The sequence below is a fragment of the Nematolebias whitei genome, chromosome 20, assembly GCF_014905685.2.
Source record: "Nematolebias whitei isolate Nwh7 chromosome 20, NemWhi1, whole genome shotgun sequence".
Classification (NCBI taxonomy): Eukaryota; Metazoa; Chordata; class Actinopteri; order Cyprinodontiformes; family Rivulidae; genus Nematolebias; species Nematolebias whitei.
The window spans coordinates 20,603,676-20,618,602 of record NC_056517.1 but is presented as its reverse complement, the minus strand read 5'-3'; the positions used below and the strand labels follow the sequence as shown (position 1 = coordinate 20,618,602).

At 40.7% G+C, this 14,927-nt stretch overlaps 1 protein-coding gene across 1 annotated transcript in view; it reads left to right on the top strand.

Annotated features, from left to right (window-relative positions):
- map3k15 (mitogen-activated protein kinase kinase kinase 15) overlaps positions 1 to 14,927 on the top strand; it is a 68,810-nt gene that overhangs the window by 42,324 nt on the left and 11,559 nt on the right. The window contains exons 20-26 of the mRNA XM_037694139.1: positions 117 to 274; positions 423 to 606; positions 786 to 963; positions 1,617 to 1,791; positions 7,921 to 8,106; positions 8,762 to 8,867; positions 9,028 to 9,268. Coding sequence (XP_037550067.1) covers positions 117 to 274; positions 423 to 606; positions 786 to 963; positions 1,617 to 1,791; positions 7,921 to 8,106; positions 8,762 to 8,867; positions 9,028 to 9,268 — 1,228 coding nt within the window. The remainder of the gene's footprint in view (positions 1 to 116; positions 275 to 422; positions 607 to 785; positions 964 to 1,616; positions 1,792 to 7,920; positions 8,107 to 8,761; positions 8,868 to 9,027; positions 9,269 to 14,927) is intronic.

Below are 14,927 nucleotides of genomic sequence, written 5' to 3'. Positions count from 1 at the left end.
CACATTAAACACATTCTCATTAAAAATTGCTTCATATATCTATTTTGTTGGGGAAATAATACACATCTAAATGAATAAAAACAGCTTTTGGAAATGATTTATAACCTTCCCTGCAGGCACTTTGCAGTACATGGCTCCAGAGATCATCGATAAGGGTCCTCGAGGCTACGGGGCCCCGGCTGATATCTGGTCTCTGGGGTGCACCATCATTGAAATGGCAACTGGGAAACCTCCTTTTCATGAGCTCGGGGAGCCACAGGCAGCCATGTTTAAGGTAGACACTGTTCCAAGTGCTTGGAATAAAACGGATGATAACTGTTTTTGGTATATAATCACAGTTTGAAACATACATCCTCTATTTAATTTACATTTTTCTCATTTCAAAATGTCAATTCAAAAGGCGTTATGGCTTTGCATTGCAGGTGGGCATGTTTAAAATCCACCCAGAGATCCCTGAATCTTTATCAATAGAAGCTAAGTCCTTCATCCTGCGCTGCTTTGAGCCGGACCCTCACAAGAGAGCCATCGCTGCAGATCTGCTCCGGGACATTTTCCTCAGGCACAACGCCAAGGGCAAGAAGAGCAAGATCGCCTTTAAACCAACAGGTTGCTTACAAAAACACACTTCCTGTTAATGCTTTTTTTTGGGTCTGAATATGTTAACACTCGGGTGAGTTTTGTACTGATTCAGCACTGATTTGATATCAGAAGAAACATAGCTTTCTCAGGTGGCCTTAGATCAAATCTAAAATGTGTGTATGTTTTGTGCTCACACATCTCTCCAGACTACATCCAAAACGTGTCTATCCCGGTGCAGCTGCAGGGTGAAGCTGCTGGCAGCAGCAGCAGTGAACATGGCTCCGTGAGTCCGGACTGCGACTCTAAACATGACATTTTCTTCCAGAGGAAAAAAAACTCTGGCTCAGAGAACCTGCTCAAACCATCCACCTCCAGCTACCTGAGGTGAGAGCATGGTTTATATCATTTAAAACTCAAATTCGCAGATACTGACCTGCTCTTCTATCCATCCATCCATCCGTCCATCCATCCATTATCTTTACTCACTTTTTCATTTTCGGGTCGTGGGGGTAACTGGTGCCCATATCCAGCAGTGGACACCTGGACAGGTCTCCAGTCCATCAGGGCCCTGCTCTTCTAATAATTCTAATCTGAAAATGTACTAAAACTTATTATAAATGTAAAAAGTACTCATTAGAACTGTATTTTAAAGGACGTATAAGTTCTGCTAATATGTAAAAAATGAGTTGATAAGACAAATGAAAGTGTGTGTGTATGTATGTATGGGTGTTTGTGTGTGTATGATAGGTGGCCTCTTTATGGCCTACTGCCTTTTACAATACTGATATAATGAGGGTTTAACATTTTATAATCTACAGCTGGCAGCTGTGCACACACACATTTTGACCCATGCACAAATACATGAGTGTGCATGCATCCATGCATGTTCAAGATTGCTGACTCATGCTGCACTTTCCTGTGCACACACAGTAGCCAGGAGAGGCTTGTATGCATAAAAAAACCTAAAGGCTCTCGTGGTTTCTACTTTTTTTTTTTTTAACGATGCTGTAAAGTCGTGGCTTTTGGGTGCATTTCAGTGTCCCAGACGATAGTACGGTTTCGGAGGACCGCAGTGCCCCCCCTTCACCCGAGGACAGGGACAGTGGTCTGTTCCTGTTGAAGAAGGACAGCGAGAGACGGGCCATTCTGTACAAGGTCCTAAATGATGACCAGGAAAAGGTCATCTCTAACCTGAGGGAAAACCACATGCAGGTCAGTGTGTGTGTGTGTGTCTCCATGCATTACTCATGAGCTTTTGTGTGTCATTTTACATTTTCGGGTTGCGGGGGAGTTGGTGCTGATGTCCAGCAATCACTGTATAAGAGGCGGGGGACACCCTGGACAGGTCTCCAGTCCATCACAGGGACACAAAGAGACAAACAAACATTCACACTCACACATAGGGGCAGTTTAGAGTTATAAATTAACTTTTGCATGTTTTTGGTCTGTGGGAGGCAATGGTAGTACCTGGAAAAACCATCATGAACGTGGAAAACCGACAAATCCCACACAGAGTGTCCAGCAGGCGAGCCTTGTTGTTGTAAGGTGACCGCTCTGACCACTGAGCCACCCGTTTTCACGCATCTTAAATTTAGTGACACACATCAGATATCACAAGAACAATTATAAAGCATCTGAGTGAAATTGTTGTTCAGGTTGCACTTAGAATTTAATGTATGCTTATGTTGTTTGAGAAATGAGTGTAAAGCATTAGAAATGATCAGACGTGATGCCATTTTGTCTTGATAACTGTGTAAAATTATTATTTAAAGAGATGGGAGAATAACTGAGGTAAAGTTTGATGACAAATTAAAATGCCTTGTTTACCATGTGTGCTGAAAATATGATGAAACTAATTTGTGCTTTTTTCATGCTCATAATACAATCTGCAAAATCCACAAAGAAAACAATTAGTTTGAGCAGGAAGTGTAAATATTTAGAACTTAAATAACACGGGCAGAGCTGTTGGGCAGCACGGTGGCGCAACTGGTAGAGCTGCTGCCTCTCAGCAAGCAGGTCCTTGGTTCAAACCCCGGTCCAGGGGCCTTTCTGGGTGGAGTTTACATGTTCTCTCCGTGCATGCGTGGGTTTTCTCCGGGTGCTCCGGTTTCCTCCCACAGACCAAAAACATGCATGTTAGGCTGATTGGTAACTCTAAATTGTCCCTAGGTGTGAGTGAGAGAGTGAATGGTTGTTTGTCTCGTTTGTCTCTATGTGTCCCTGTGATGGACTTGCGACCCGTCCAGGGTGTACCCCGCCCCTCGCACAGTGATTGCTGGACATGGGCACCAGCGACCCACGTGACCCAAAATGGAATAAACGGGTAAAGATAATGGATGGATGGATGGATGGGTAGAGCTGTTGCCTCTCAGCGAGAAGGTCGCCAACTCAAGTCCCAGCCAGGGGACCTTTCTGGGTGGAGTTTGCATGTTCTCTCCCTGCATTCGTGGGTTTTCTCCGGGTACTCCGGTTTCCTCCCACCGACCAAAAACATGCATGTTAGTCTGATTGGTAACTCTAAACTGTCCCTTGGTGTGAGTGAGAGAGTGAATGATTGTTTGTCTCACTTGTCTCTATGTGTCCCTATGATGGACTGGAGACCTGTCTCTGGTGTCCCCCACCTCTCACACAGTGATGGCTGGACGTGGGCACCGGTGACACCCATGACCCAGAAAGGGTGAAGTGAGTCAAGATAATGGATGGATGGATGGATAATGGCAGGTCTTAAATTATGTAACTATTAAACAGATGAACAACATGTGGCATACATTATTATACATCAACATATATTTTTCTAAAGTAAAATTGAATCAAAATACAGAAGTACTGAGTGAAAGTTATGAACACCCTACATTAATATCCCGATGCATGCTCAATAATCCAGGTAGAAAAATCTAAAAACGTTAAATCTGGTCCTCTGGACATTCAAATTCTACACTTTTTTGTTGTTTTGCTTTGTTTTGTTTTTTTTGAATGTCCAGAGGACCAGATTTAACTTTTTTAGACCCTACATTAAGTATATTATACCACACGCTTGGAACTGGTCGTCTTTTGTTGAACCTCTGACATCATTGTTAAGAAATTTATCTCCACTTTTATTAACCTTAAAGTTTCAGATGAGAGAGTTTTGTAGACTTTTGTTTGTGCACAGCTTTTTTAAGGTCTTGCTACAGCATCACAATTTGTTTTTAGTCAAGTTGTCCAGGTCCTGTGTCTGCAAAATTATTCCCAAACATCAGCCCCTCACCATCGTGTTTAAGAATCTTATCCACCTATTCAAAATTAAAAACCACAATGGTGTGAATATTGTTTAATTTTAGCATATTTTTGTTAAATAGTGTTACAGCAAATGTAATTTATGTGCTAACAAATGTGCAGATTTCTTTTCTGTTGCTTTTTTAACATTTGTTTAAAAACTTGAAAAAAATACTAAAAATGCTTTTATCTTATTAAATAATAAAAAAGATGAATGCAAATATAACTATGTACATAGTTCATTGAGATTTTTTTACTACTTTTTCACTGGTGTCATTTATAATAAAAAAGTTACTCAACAATAGAACAAATTCACCTAAATAGTGGTCAACAACGTTTTAAAGATGGAAACAAATATAATTTTTTACATCAAAATTTTCTAATTATTAATAAATGAACACCTCAGTCAACATATTACAAATTAAAACGGTTTTTAGAGGGAAAATCATTTATCTGCTCATTTCAATAAAGTTTGAATGAATGTGCTCATTTAGATTACCATCCATCCATCCATTTTCATCCACTTATCCAGGGTCGGGTCACGGGGGTAACAGCCTAAGTAGGGAGGCCCAGACTTCCCTCTCCCCAGCCACTTGGGCCAGCTCCTCCGGGGAAATCCAACGGCGTTCCCATGCCAGCCGAGAAACATAGTCCCTCCAGCGTGTCCTGGGTCTTCCTCTGGGTCTCCTCTCAGTGGGACGTGTTCGGAACACCTCACCAGGGAGGCATCCAGGAGGCATCCTAACCAAATGCCTGAGCCACCTCAACTGGCTTCTCTCGATGTGGAGAAGCAGCGGCTCTACTCTTGAGTCCCTCCCGGATGACCAAGCTTCTCACCCTGTCTCTAAGGGAGAGCCCAGACACCCTGCGAAGAAAACTCATTTCAGCTGCCTGTATCCGAGATCTCATTCTTTCGGTCATAACCCAAAGTTCATCAGCATAGATGAGGGTAGGAACATAGATCAACCGATAAATTGAGAGCTTCGCCTTTTGACTCAGCTCTCTCTTCACTACGACAGAACGGTACAGCACCCGCTTCCCTGCAAATGCCGCACCTATCCGCCTATTGATCTCTTGCTCCATTTTTCCATCATTCGTGAAGATCCTGAGATACTTGAACTCCTCCACTTAGGGCAGGACCTCCTCCCTGACCCGTAGAGGGCACTCTACCCTTTTCCGGCTCAAGACCATGGCCTCGGATTTGGAGGAACTGATCCTCATCCCGGTTGCTTCACACTCGACTGTGAACCGCTCCAGTGAAAGCTGTAGATCACGACCTGATGAAGCCAATAGGACCACAACATCAGCAAAAAGCAGAGACGCGATCCTAAGGCTACCAAAATGAATCCCCTCAACACCTTGGCTGCGCCTACAAATTCTGTCCATAAAAGTTATGAACAGAATTGGTGACAAAGGGCAACCTTGGCGGAGTCCAATTCTCACTGGGAACGAACCCGACTTACTGCCGGCAATGCGGACCAAGCTCTGACACCGGTCGTACAGGGACCTAACAGCCCATACCAAAAAGCCTGGTACCCCATATTCCTGGAGTTCCCTTCACAGGGTTCCTTGAGGGACACAGTCGAAGGCTTTCTCTAAGTCCACAAAGCACATATAGACTGTTTGGGCAAACTCCCACGCACCCTCCGGGACCCTGCTGAGGGTGTAGAGCTGGTCGTGTTCCCGACCAGGACAAAAACTGCACTGTTCCTCCTGAATACAAGGTTTGATTATCTTATGGACCCTGCTCTCCAGAACCCCTGAAAAGACCTTACCAGGGAGGCTTAAGAGCCGGACCCCCCCCCCCCCCCGTAGTGCTCTATAAATAAAGTTGACTTGACTTGACTAGTTGGAACACACTCTACAGTCCCCCTTTATGAGTAGGGGGACCACCATCCTGGCCTGTCAATCTAGGGGAATTGCCCCCGATGTCCACACAATATTGCAGAGTCACGTAAGCCAGCCCCACAACATCCAGAGCCTTAAGAAACTCTGGGCGAATCTCATTCACCCCTGGGGCCCTGCCACCGATTAACTTTTTAACCACTTCAGTGACCTCAGCACCAGAGATGAAGAAGCCAACCCAAAGTCCCCAGGCTCTGTTTTCTCAGTGGAAGACGTGCTGGTGGGATTGAGGAGGTCTTTGAAGTACTTTGCCAACGGACCCACGACATCCCAAGTTGAGGTCAGCAGCACACCACCTCCACTGTAAACAGTGTTGGTGGTGTATCCCCCCCCCCCCTCCCCGAGACGCGGGATGGTGCTGTGTTCACCTCAGACTGAAAAAGTCTTTCGGAAGAAAGATGAAACGATTCTACTTTTGTTGTTGTTGTTGTTGTTTTGCTTCGTGTTGTTTTGTTTTTTGAATGCCCAGAGGACCAGACTTAACTTTTTTAGATTAATTAACCTTTATTTATACAGGTAGTTATTGAGTGACAAGGACTCATTTTTAAGATAGACCTGTTTTTGACAGACAAAATCATATACAATTTAAGCAATACTGTATAATAAAAACAAAATCAAAGTACTGTATAAAAACAAGGTAAAGTACTAAAATCAATAACAAATTTGCTTAGATTTTTCTAATGACCTTATCAAATGTTTAAAATCCCTTACAGAAATCAAAGTGGACAACATCAGATTTTGTTGCAAGGTATTCCAGATTACAGGAGCAGAATAGGAAAATGCCTTTCACTGAGATAATTCCGCACTGAGGGGACGATGCAGGTAATAGTGTCTAGCGAGTGCACGCTGTAACTGCACTGACGATGTGACATGTGAGAGGAGATCTAAGAAGGCTGCAGAGCAAGGAGTATAGATGAAAATTAATTCAACCTTTATTTAGACAGGTTAATCCCATTGAGCCTCAAGGACTCATTTACAAGAGAGACCTGAAAATGAACCAGTGTGATAGCCTACGTGTAGATAACGATGACCAAGGAGGACCAAGGAATACAGAGTGCAGTGATGGGTATGGTAGTTACAACCAGATATGAACCTTAGCCAGAGTCAGAGCGTCTTTATTTGTCATAGTCAAGTCAAGTCATCAGATTTATTTATATAGCACATTTAAAACAGAAACTGTTACCATAGTGTGCCTTGGTATTCAGCATCCAACATCTGCAAGGAGCTGGCAGGCACATTTATGTAAATAATTTCACCATAATCGATATCTGGTAAGAAGGTGGCATCTACAAGCTGTTTCCTAGCATTCAAAATTAAGCAAGATATAATTTTGGGGGGAAAAAGAACAAGAAAAATTCTTTTCAGTATAGGTTTTCAATTTGGGGCTTAAAACTTGCATCAATTAAAATTCCTAGATATTTGTAACTGTCCACAAACTCACTAGGAACACCATGTATGTATGTGATAGAAAGAAGAACTGCTGGCACTAACTTTCAGTTTGAAAACAGCATTATTTTAGCAGCATCTCAGTTTCATAGAAGAGCAGGAACCTGCATTTTCTTATACAAACCACAAGATAGCGCCAACACAAATTTTAATTTCACATTCAAACGTTTGATATCTTTGCAATTAACTCTTAAAACTCATTCAGTCTTACAAATTTCATTATTCATTAGGTTTTATAATGAGGAAGTAATAATTACAGTTTAGGACCTATAAGTTGATTATTTTGGCAGCACGGTGGCGCAACTGGTAGAGCTGCTGCCTCTCAGCAAGCAGGTCCCTGGTTCAAACCCCGGTCCAGGGGCCTTTCTGGGTGGAGTTTGCATGTTCTCTCCGTGCATGCGTGGGTTTTCTCCGGGTACTCCGGTTTCCTCCCACAGTCCAAAAACATGCATGTTAGGCTGATTGGTAACTCTAAATTGTCCCTAGGTGTGAGTGAGAGAGTGAATGGTTGTTTGTCTCGTTTGTCTCTATGTGGCCCTGTGATGGACTTGCGACCCGTCCAGGGTGTACCCCGCCCCTCGCACAGTGATTGCTGGACATGGGCACCAGCGACCCCCGTGACCCAAAATGGAATAAGCGGGTAAAGAAAATGGATGGATGGATGGATGAAGTTGATTATTTTATTGCATGTCCGAATGCAGAATCTGTTTGTGTATTATGTTTGTGTATGAACAGGGCAGTGAAGAGCTCCAGCTCTCTATTGAGCACATCAAACAGATCATCTGCATTCTGCGAGACTTCATCCATTCTCCAGAGAGGCGCATCATGGCGGCCACCATCTCTAAGCTCAAACTGGACCTCGACTTTGACTCCAACTCCATCAACCAGATCCAGCTTGTGCTGTTTGGCTTCCAGGACTCGGTCAGCACTCCCAACCAATCTACAATACACACTTCAATAGTTTTTTTTTTTTTAAATTGGCTTTTTTTAAATTATCCATTTAAAAAATAACAAATTCATTACATTTTAATCAGTTTCATTCAGAGGCTACTAAATGCAGATTTTACAAATGTGAAATGATGCAGGTTAAACAGAAAATGTAAATGACATTCTTTAAATGTTTATCATAAAGTGACACCCTAAAAATATGGTTGATCTCTAGTCAACAGCAACAAAGGAATTTTTTTTCTAAATGAATAAATGCAAGCATCAAAAAACAGAATAACTATAAACATAATTAAATAACATGAAAGCTTTCTAGAATCTACACATCTATTCTTGTTTTGCCCGATATAAGAGCTTGTTCACCGGCAAATCATTTTTTAATCATCTTTTAAACAACCCTAAAGGGCATGAAAGTGTTTATTTTATCTTGTCAGCTGCAAACAGTCGTGTTAATAGTCCATTTTTAAACAAAAATTGATCTTCCAAAAGAAATATCAAGAAATTCACATTTGTTAAACAATAAAAACTGTTAAATGTCCTCATGGTTTAAGCCATCAAACAAATGTGAACATCGATTTTTACTTAGATCAGATGTTCAGCTTTCGATCATCTAGGCTTTTGTTGTTTTCAGGTGAACAAAGTGCTGAGGAATCATCACATTAAACCCCACTGGATGTTTGCCATGGATAACATCATCCGACGAGCTGTGCAAGCTGCAATCACCATCCTCATTCCAGGTGAGCTGCAGCCTTTAGGACGCATGAGATACGAAAAACTCACAGCTTTATCTTATATTTGAACATTTTTATTAATTAATAGTCCTAATTATACCAGTTTGACAGCTTGTTATGGCACTAGAATAAAACAAGACATTAACTGTCATTGTTTCAACTCCAGAGCTGCAAACCCACTTTGGGCCAGCATCTGAGTGCGAGGGGGCAGAGAAAGACGAGGAGGAGGATGAAGAGGAAGCAGAGTTTGTCCCAGTGTTAGCTTCAAACTCTGACGACCCTGTGACAACAGCTGACAACACCCTACCGACCACCAGCACTCTAAACTCCACCCACTCGCAGGAATCTCAGCGATCCCATAATCACCTGGGAGTACAGCTGGGACGGCTTAAACTGGAGACTAACAGGTACCAAAGAAGTGGAAACTATCTGCTACAGAATCACAAGATGAGACTGCTGCAGGCTTGTTCACATGAGTGTTTGTACATTCTTCATGGAGCAGAACCTGCTTGTTAAGTATCAAAAGCTCCAAGAACAAACCGGCAAAAGAAGAAAATGCCCTTGGGATTTAAAATTTTGGATGAAATACAAAAAAATCTTGGATAAGTTTGTCTATCTGGACAAAAGCAGAACACAGGACACGTACAAAATAAATAACAAAAAAAAAGATTCAGTAAAAATATGCTAATTAAACATACCAAAGTAAACAGAAGAGTTTTTTGGAAACTTTAGTGCAATTTACTGAAGCATTGAAGTGACTGTACATAAAATCTAACTGGAGATTGATTTCTATGGGATTAAATATTTTATTACTGTCACGTTTTAAAGGTACTCACTGCAAAACACATCAAATTGCTATGTCCATTGAATAGTCATTTGGGATTAGGAGGTCAAACAATTTCAATGTACTGGTACAGTTTTAGACTCATGTTTATTAACTAAAGTATGCAGACAAAAGGATTGAAATAGTAATCTTACTGGTTTAATAGCAGTTTCACAAAACCTGAGTTTGTTTGAATGCAGAGCCTTGCTTTTATGGCACTCTGCCCTGCTTGGTACTTACTCAGTATCTATACTGGAGTTACTTTACTTAATTTACTTTACCTTACTAAATTTTTCTCTTTTGTTTTGTCTTTAGCAGCAAATTTACTCTTATATTTCCACATGTCTTCTTCTTGATTCAAACAAGCCACTAGGGAGCACAAAGCAGTGTAACTCTTCTGCCAGTCCCAAGACCAGGTAAATGGTGAGTGTTGTGTCAGGAAGGGCATCTGACATAAAACACTTTTGCCAAAACTAATATAAGAGTGCATCTAAGCACACCATACCAGATCAGTCGAGGCCCAAGTTAACAACGACCACCACCGGTGCTGTTGACAGGATGCCGGTGGAAATTGTGGCCACGAGGAGGGAAATATGTCAGGAAACAGAGGAACAAGAGGAAATTCAAGAATGTAGGACTGAGAGTTGTGACTCTAAATGTGGGGACAATGACAGGCAAATGACATGATGCAGGCTGGCTGACATGATGCAGAGAAGGAAGGTAGATGTTTTATGTGTCCAAGAGACCAAGTGGAAGGGCAACAAGGCTCACAGCATTGGAGCAGTAGGGGTGGTCCTGAAAGAGAAGTTGGCAAAGAATGTAGAAGAGGTGAAAAGAGTGTCAGATAGGGTGATGTGTCTGAAGGTAGAAGTAGAAGGTCTGATGCTAAACATTGTCAGTGGTTATGCTCCACAGGTTGGATGTGATGTGGAGGAGAAATATACATTTTGAAAGGATCTGGATGAAGTGATGGAGAGTATTCCCAGGGAGGAGAGAGTGGTGATTGGAGCAGACCTGAATGGACATATTGGTGAAGGAAACAGAGGGGATGAGGAAGTGATGGGTAGGTTTGGTTTCAAGGAAATAAACCAGAAAGGACAGATGGTGGTGAATTTTGCCAAAAGAATGGAAATGGCTGTAGTCAGCATGTTTCCAAAAGAGGGAGGAACATAGAGTGACCTATAAGAGTGGAGGAAGAAGTACGCAGGTCGACTACATTCTGTGTAGAAGAGGAAACCTGAGGGAGATTGGGGACTGTAAGGTTGTGGCAGGGGAGAGCGTGGCCAGACATCATCGAATGGTTGTGTGTAGAATGACTGTTGTTGTGAAGAAGAGAAAAATAGTACAATCAAAGAAGAAGACCAAATGGTAGAAGCTGAGGAAGGAAGAATGTTGTGAGAAATTCAGAGAGGAGCTGTTAAAGGCTCTGGATGGTAAGAAAGAGTTTCCAAATGACTGGGTTACTAAAGCAACAGTAATTAGAGAGGCAGGTAGGAAGGTACAAGACAGAGGGATCAGGCTGGAAAGGATGTGCAGCAGGTTAGGCTTGTTAAAAATAAAAATGGTAATGTTCTAACAAGTGAGGAGAGTGTGATGGGATGATGGAAGGAGTACTTTGAAGAGCTAACGAATGAAGAAAATGAAAGAGAATGAAGAGTAGAGGTTGAAACAGTGGACCAGGAAGTGGGAAAGATTAGTGACAATGAAGTCCGGAAAGCTCTGAAAAGAATAAAGTAGGTAAAGGCAGTAGGACTTGATGACATACCAGTGGAGGTTTGAAAATGTCTTGGAGAGATGGCAGTGAGGTTTTTGACTCAAATATTCAATGGCGTGTTTGAGGATGAGAAAATGCCTGAGGGATGGAGAAGAAGTGCGCTGGTGCCCATTTTAAGAACAAGGGTGATGTACAGAGTTCTAGCAACTACAAGTAAATTAAGTTGATGAGCCACACAATGAAGACCTGGGAGAGAATTGTGGAAGCAAGACTTAGACGAGGTGACTTTTTGTGAGCAGCAGTATGGTTTCATGCTGAGAAGAAGCACCACAGATGCCACCTTTGCTTTGAGAATGTTGATGGAGAAATACAGAGAAGGTCAGAAAGAACTCCATTATGTCTTTGAGGAATTAGAAAAAAAGCATACGATAAGGTGCTGAGGGAGGAGGTGGGGTATTGCAAGAGGAAAACTGGAGTGGCAGAGAAGTATGTTAGACTGGACATGTATGAGGACAGCAGGACAGTGGTGTGATGTGCTGTAGGAGTGACAGATAGCTTCAAGGTGGAGGTGGGAGTGCATCAAGGATCTGATCTGAGCCCCTTCTAGTTTTCTCCGGTGATGGACCGACTAACAAATGAGGTCAGATGGGACATGCATCAGAGGCAATAATGTGTTCAGTGTCTCTTCCAGGGACACTTCAGCATGCGTCTGCTAGTGGAATTGAACACTCAACTCTCCCATTGGAGGACGACTGCTCTAACCACTCGGACACAGCTGCCCCAGGTTGAACAACAGGGAGATAAAGTTAGAGAGGCCAGACTGAGATGGTTTGGACATGTCCAGAGGAGGGTAATAGGTATTTTCTGTTTAACCTTTAAAGATAATTAACTTCACACAACAGAGAGGTGTTTTTTTAGCGCTCAGCCCCTTTTGATCAAAGGGGAGAGTCACCGACTTGGTCAGAGTGAACTCTCTCGTTTGCTGGGTGAGTCTGTATTTATTATGTCAAAATGGGTCATGAAAACAAGTCAGGTTTACATGTACAAGCGTTTTATCAGGATGACGGTCAGAACATTTCAGAAGATTTAGCTTGTACAGATAGTTCCTTGATTAAACGTTCACTTGATGTAAAAAGTAGGTTTTCCAGAAACTTCCACTGAACAACAAGATTAAATCCTAAGAAATGAACATTTTGTTCAGTACATATGAAAACTGATATTATATAGTAAGATAGAAACTATTTTAAAATGATAACAGAGAAAAACTCTAACAAGGGACAGTGGGTATATTGATAGAAGGATGTTAGAAATGCAACTGCCAGGAAAAAGACAAAGAGGAGATATATGGATGCAGTTAGTGAGGACATGGAGGTAGATGGAGTGAGGACAGAGGATGCAGAGGACAGAGTGAGATGGAGGAGGAGGACTCGCTGTGGAGACCCCTGAAGAGGGAATAGCAAAAAGAAGAAGATAAAGTCTTCTTGATTCGACATGTTCTTAATTCCACCATGTTTATTCACAGATTTTGGCAGGTCTAATGTAGCTCAGTCATGTGGCTGAAGCTCCTGTGTTGTTTTTGGCATATTCAGCCAATAACCCACATTTCAGAATTGCTGAAAAACAATAGGAAACTCTATAAAATGAACTATTTGATATAATTCAAGATAACTTTTTAAATGCATAATTTCATATCATGCTCATTCTATTTTCTAATTGAAAGAAAAAATAATTTTACAAAGTGGTTCCATTATCAGCAATTATAAACACACAAGTACTGTACTGAATAATGTACAGCATTGCATGACAGCAGATTGCTGAAGTGGCCCAAAAAAGGGTGTGGAGTAAAAAAATATCCATAACTCTGTCATTGGCAATAAAAAGTCGAGTTTTGTGCAAACGTTTTTAGTCAATAATTTATTTTTCTTATTATTTTTCTTCTACTGGTGGACTGTTTCTGTGACAAACATCTCAGTTCATTTGGATCTGTTTGAGTCCAGGAGGAAGGCACGGATGCATGGATTAAGATAAAAGCATTATTGAAGGAAGAGTTTATCAGAGCATGACACTTTGACTTTTTAGTATAACTATTGTATAAAATATATATTTTTAAGTACTATATTTAGAATTACATTATGTTTTGGTTGAAGTGTAGCTGTTAACTTTTTAACTTTTCACTATTCAGGTTGAGGTCACAGCCAAGGCTTCAGACGTTTTATGACGTGTTTACCGGTAGAATGAAGCCTGTTGTTTTTTATGCAAACATGCTGTTATTATTATTAGCATACTTCCTGATGTGATGGACAGGTAATTACAGGTCCTTGAACACAAACTGCTGTTATATGGAAACTTTGTCAGGGTTCTTCAACCACATCTTGTGTATTCCAAAACATCATTTCCTTATAAAAAATAAAATAAAATAGGTGACAGCTATCTCACTATTAAAATTTCTCTTTCAATGTGGTGGAAAAAATACTATTATTATAGAGTTGTTTCTGTTCCACTGTTCCATAACCTAAGGGTACCAAATGGTAATTTGCATGCACATGTTTAATTTGAGCTTAGTGATAAACTCTGCTGTCCTGACACAATTTATGATTGGTTTAGTTTGTTTTGTTAGCATTCCAATAAACAAAGAGTGGTTAAATATTAGTTTGTCCAGTATTAATAACAAAATGGCCAACACGTAATGATTCGGAGAAAATTTAAAATAAGATCGATTAAATATTACAAAAGGATATTTAGGCACTTTATTTATTTATTTATTTAAGTATTTTTTGAAAACATAGCTCTACTCTCTCACAAAACCTGCAGATTTATTTATTTTTGTCACAACTGACCCAGAAGTTTGAATCATAGGACTCTAAGATTCATCTACACCTAATATTGTGTTTTCAATATTATCACAGCAAAGCTGTTCTGAAGTATAAGTAAAACTCTTATTATAAAAATGTTTTAGTGAAAAGTAGCTTCTTAATTTTATTTTATTTTTTTTACCAATTTTTTCACAGCAGAAGAGAGAGGGGTGGAGATTGGGTGGGTGTATTCCAAAAACCATCAGCTGCAGATAATAAACTCAAAGTAGATTTCTTTACTTGAAGAAGTACCTTCTGATTTTAAATGCAAAAACAGGTCAGCGCAGAAAAGTTACACATTTGAAAAAGTAGAAATTATATTTTGGCGTAAAGTGCTCGTCATCCTTCGCTGTAGTTTCCCTCTTGTTTCTTCTGATTTTTATTTACATAAGACAAATTGCCAAGACAAATTTTAAATATAGCAAGTATGTTACATCAAACAATACAACAAAAATAATCTAAAACAACCACATATATGAACTAAACATGTTTTGTAATATCTGCACAGGTAACTGTTTGTATAACGTAGTGTGGTTTCTGGTGTCAGATATTTTATGGTTGGTAAAAATCCAGCAACTACTCTTGATCTTGAGAAAACTGCAGCTTTTGGTGTAAGATGTAGTTTTAATATACAGTATATACTATACAGTATATATATTTGTGTATGTATATATATA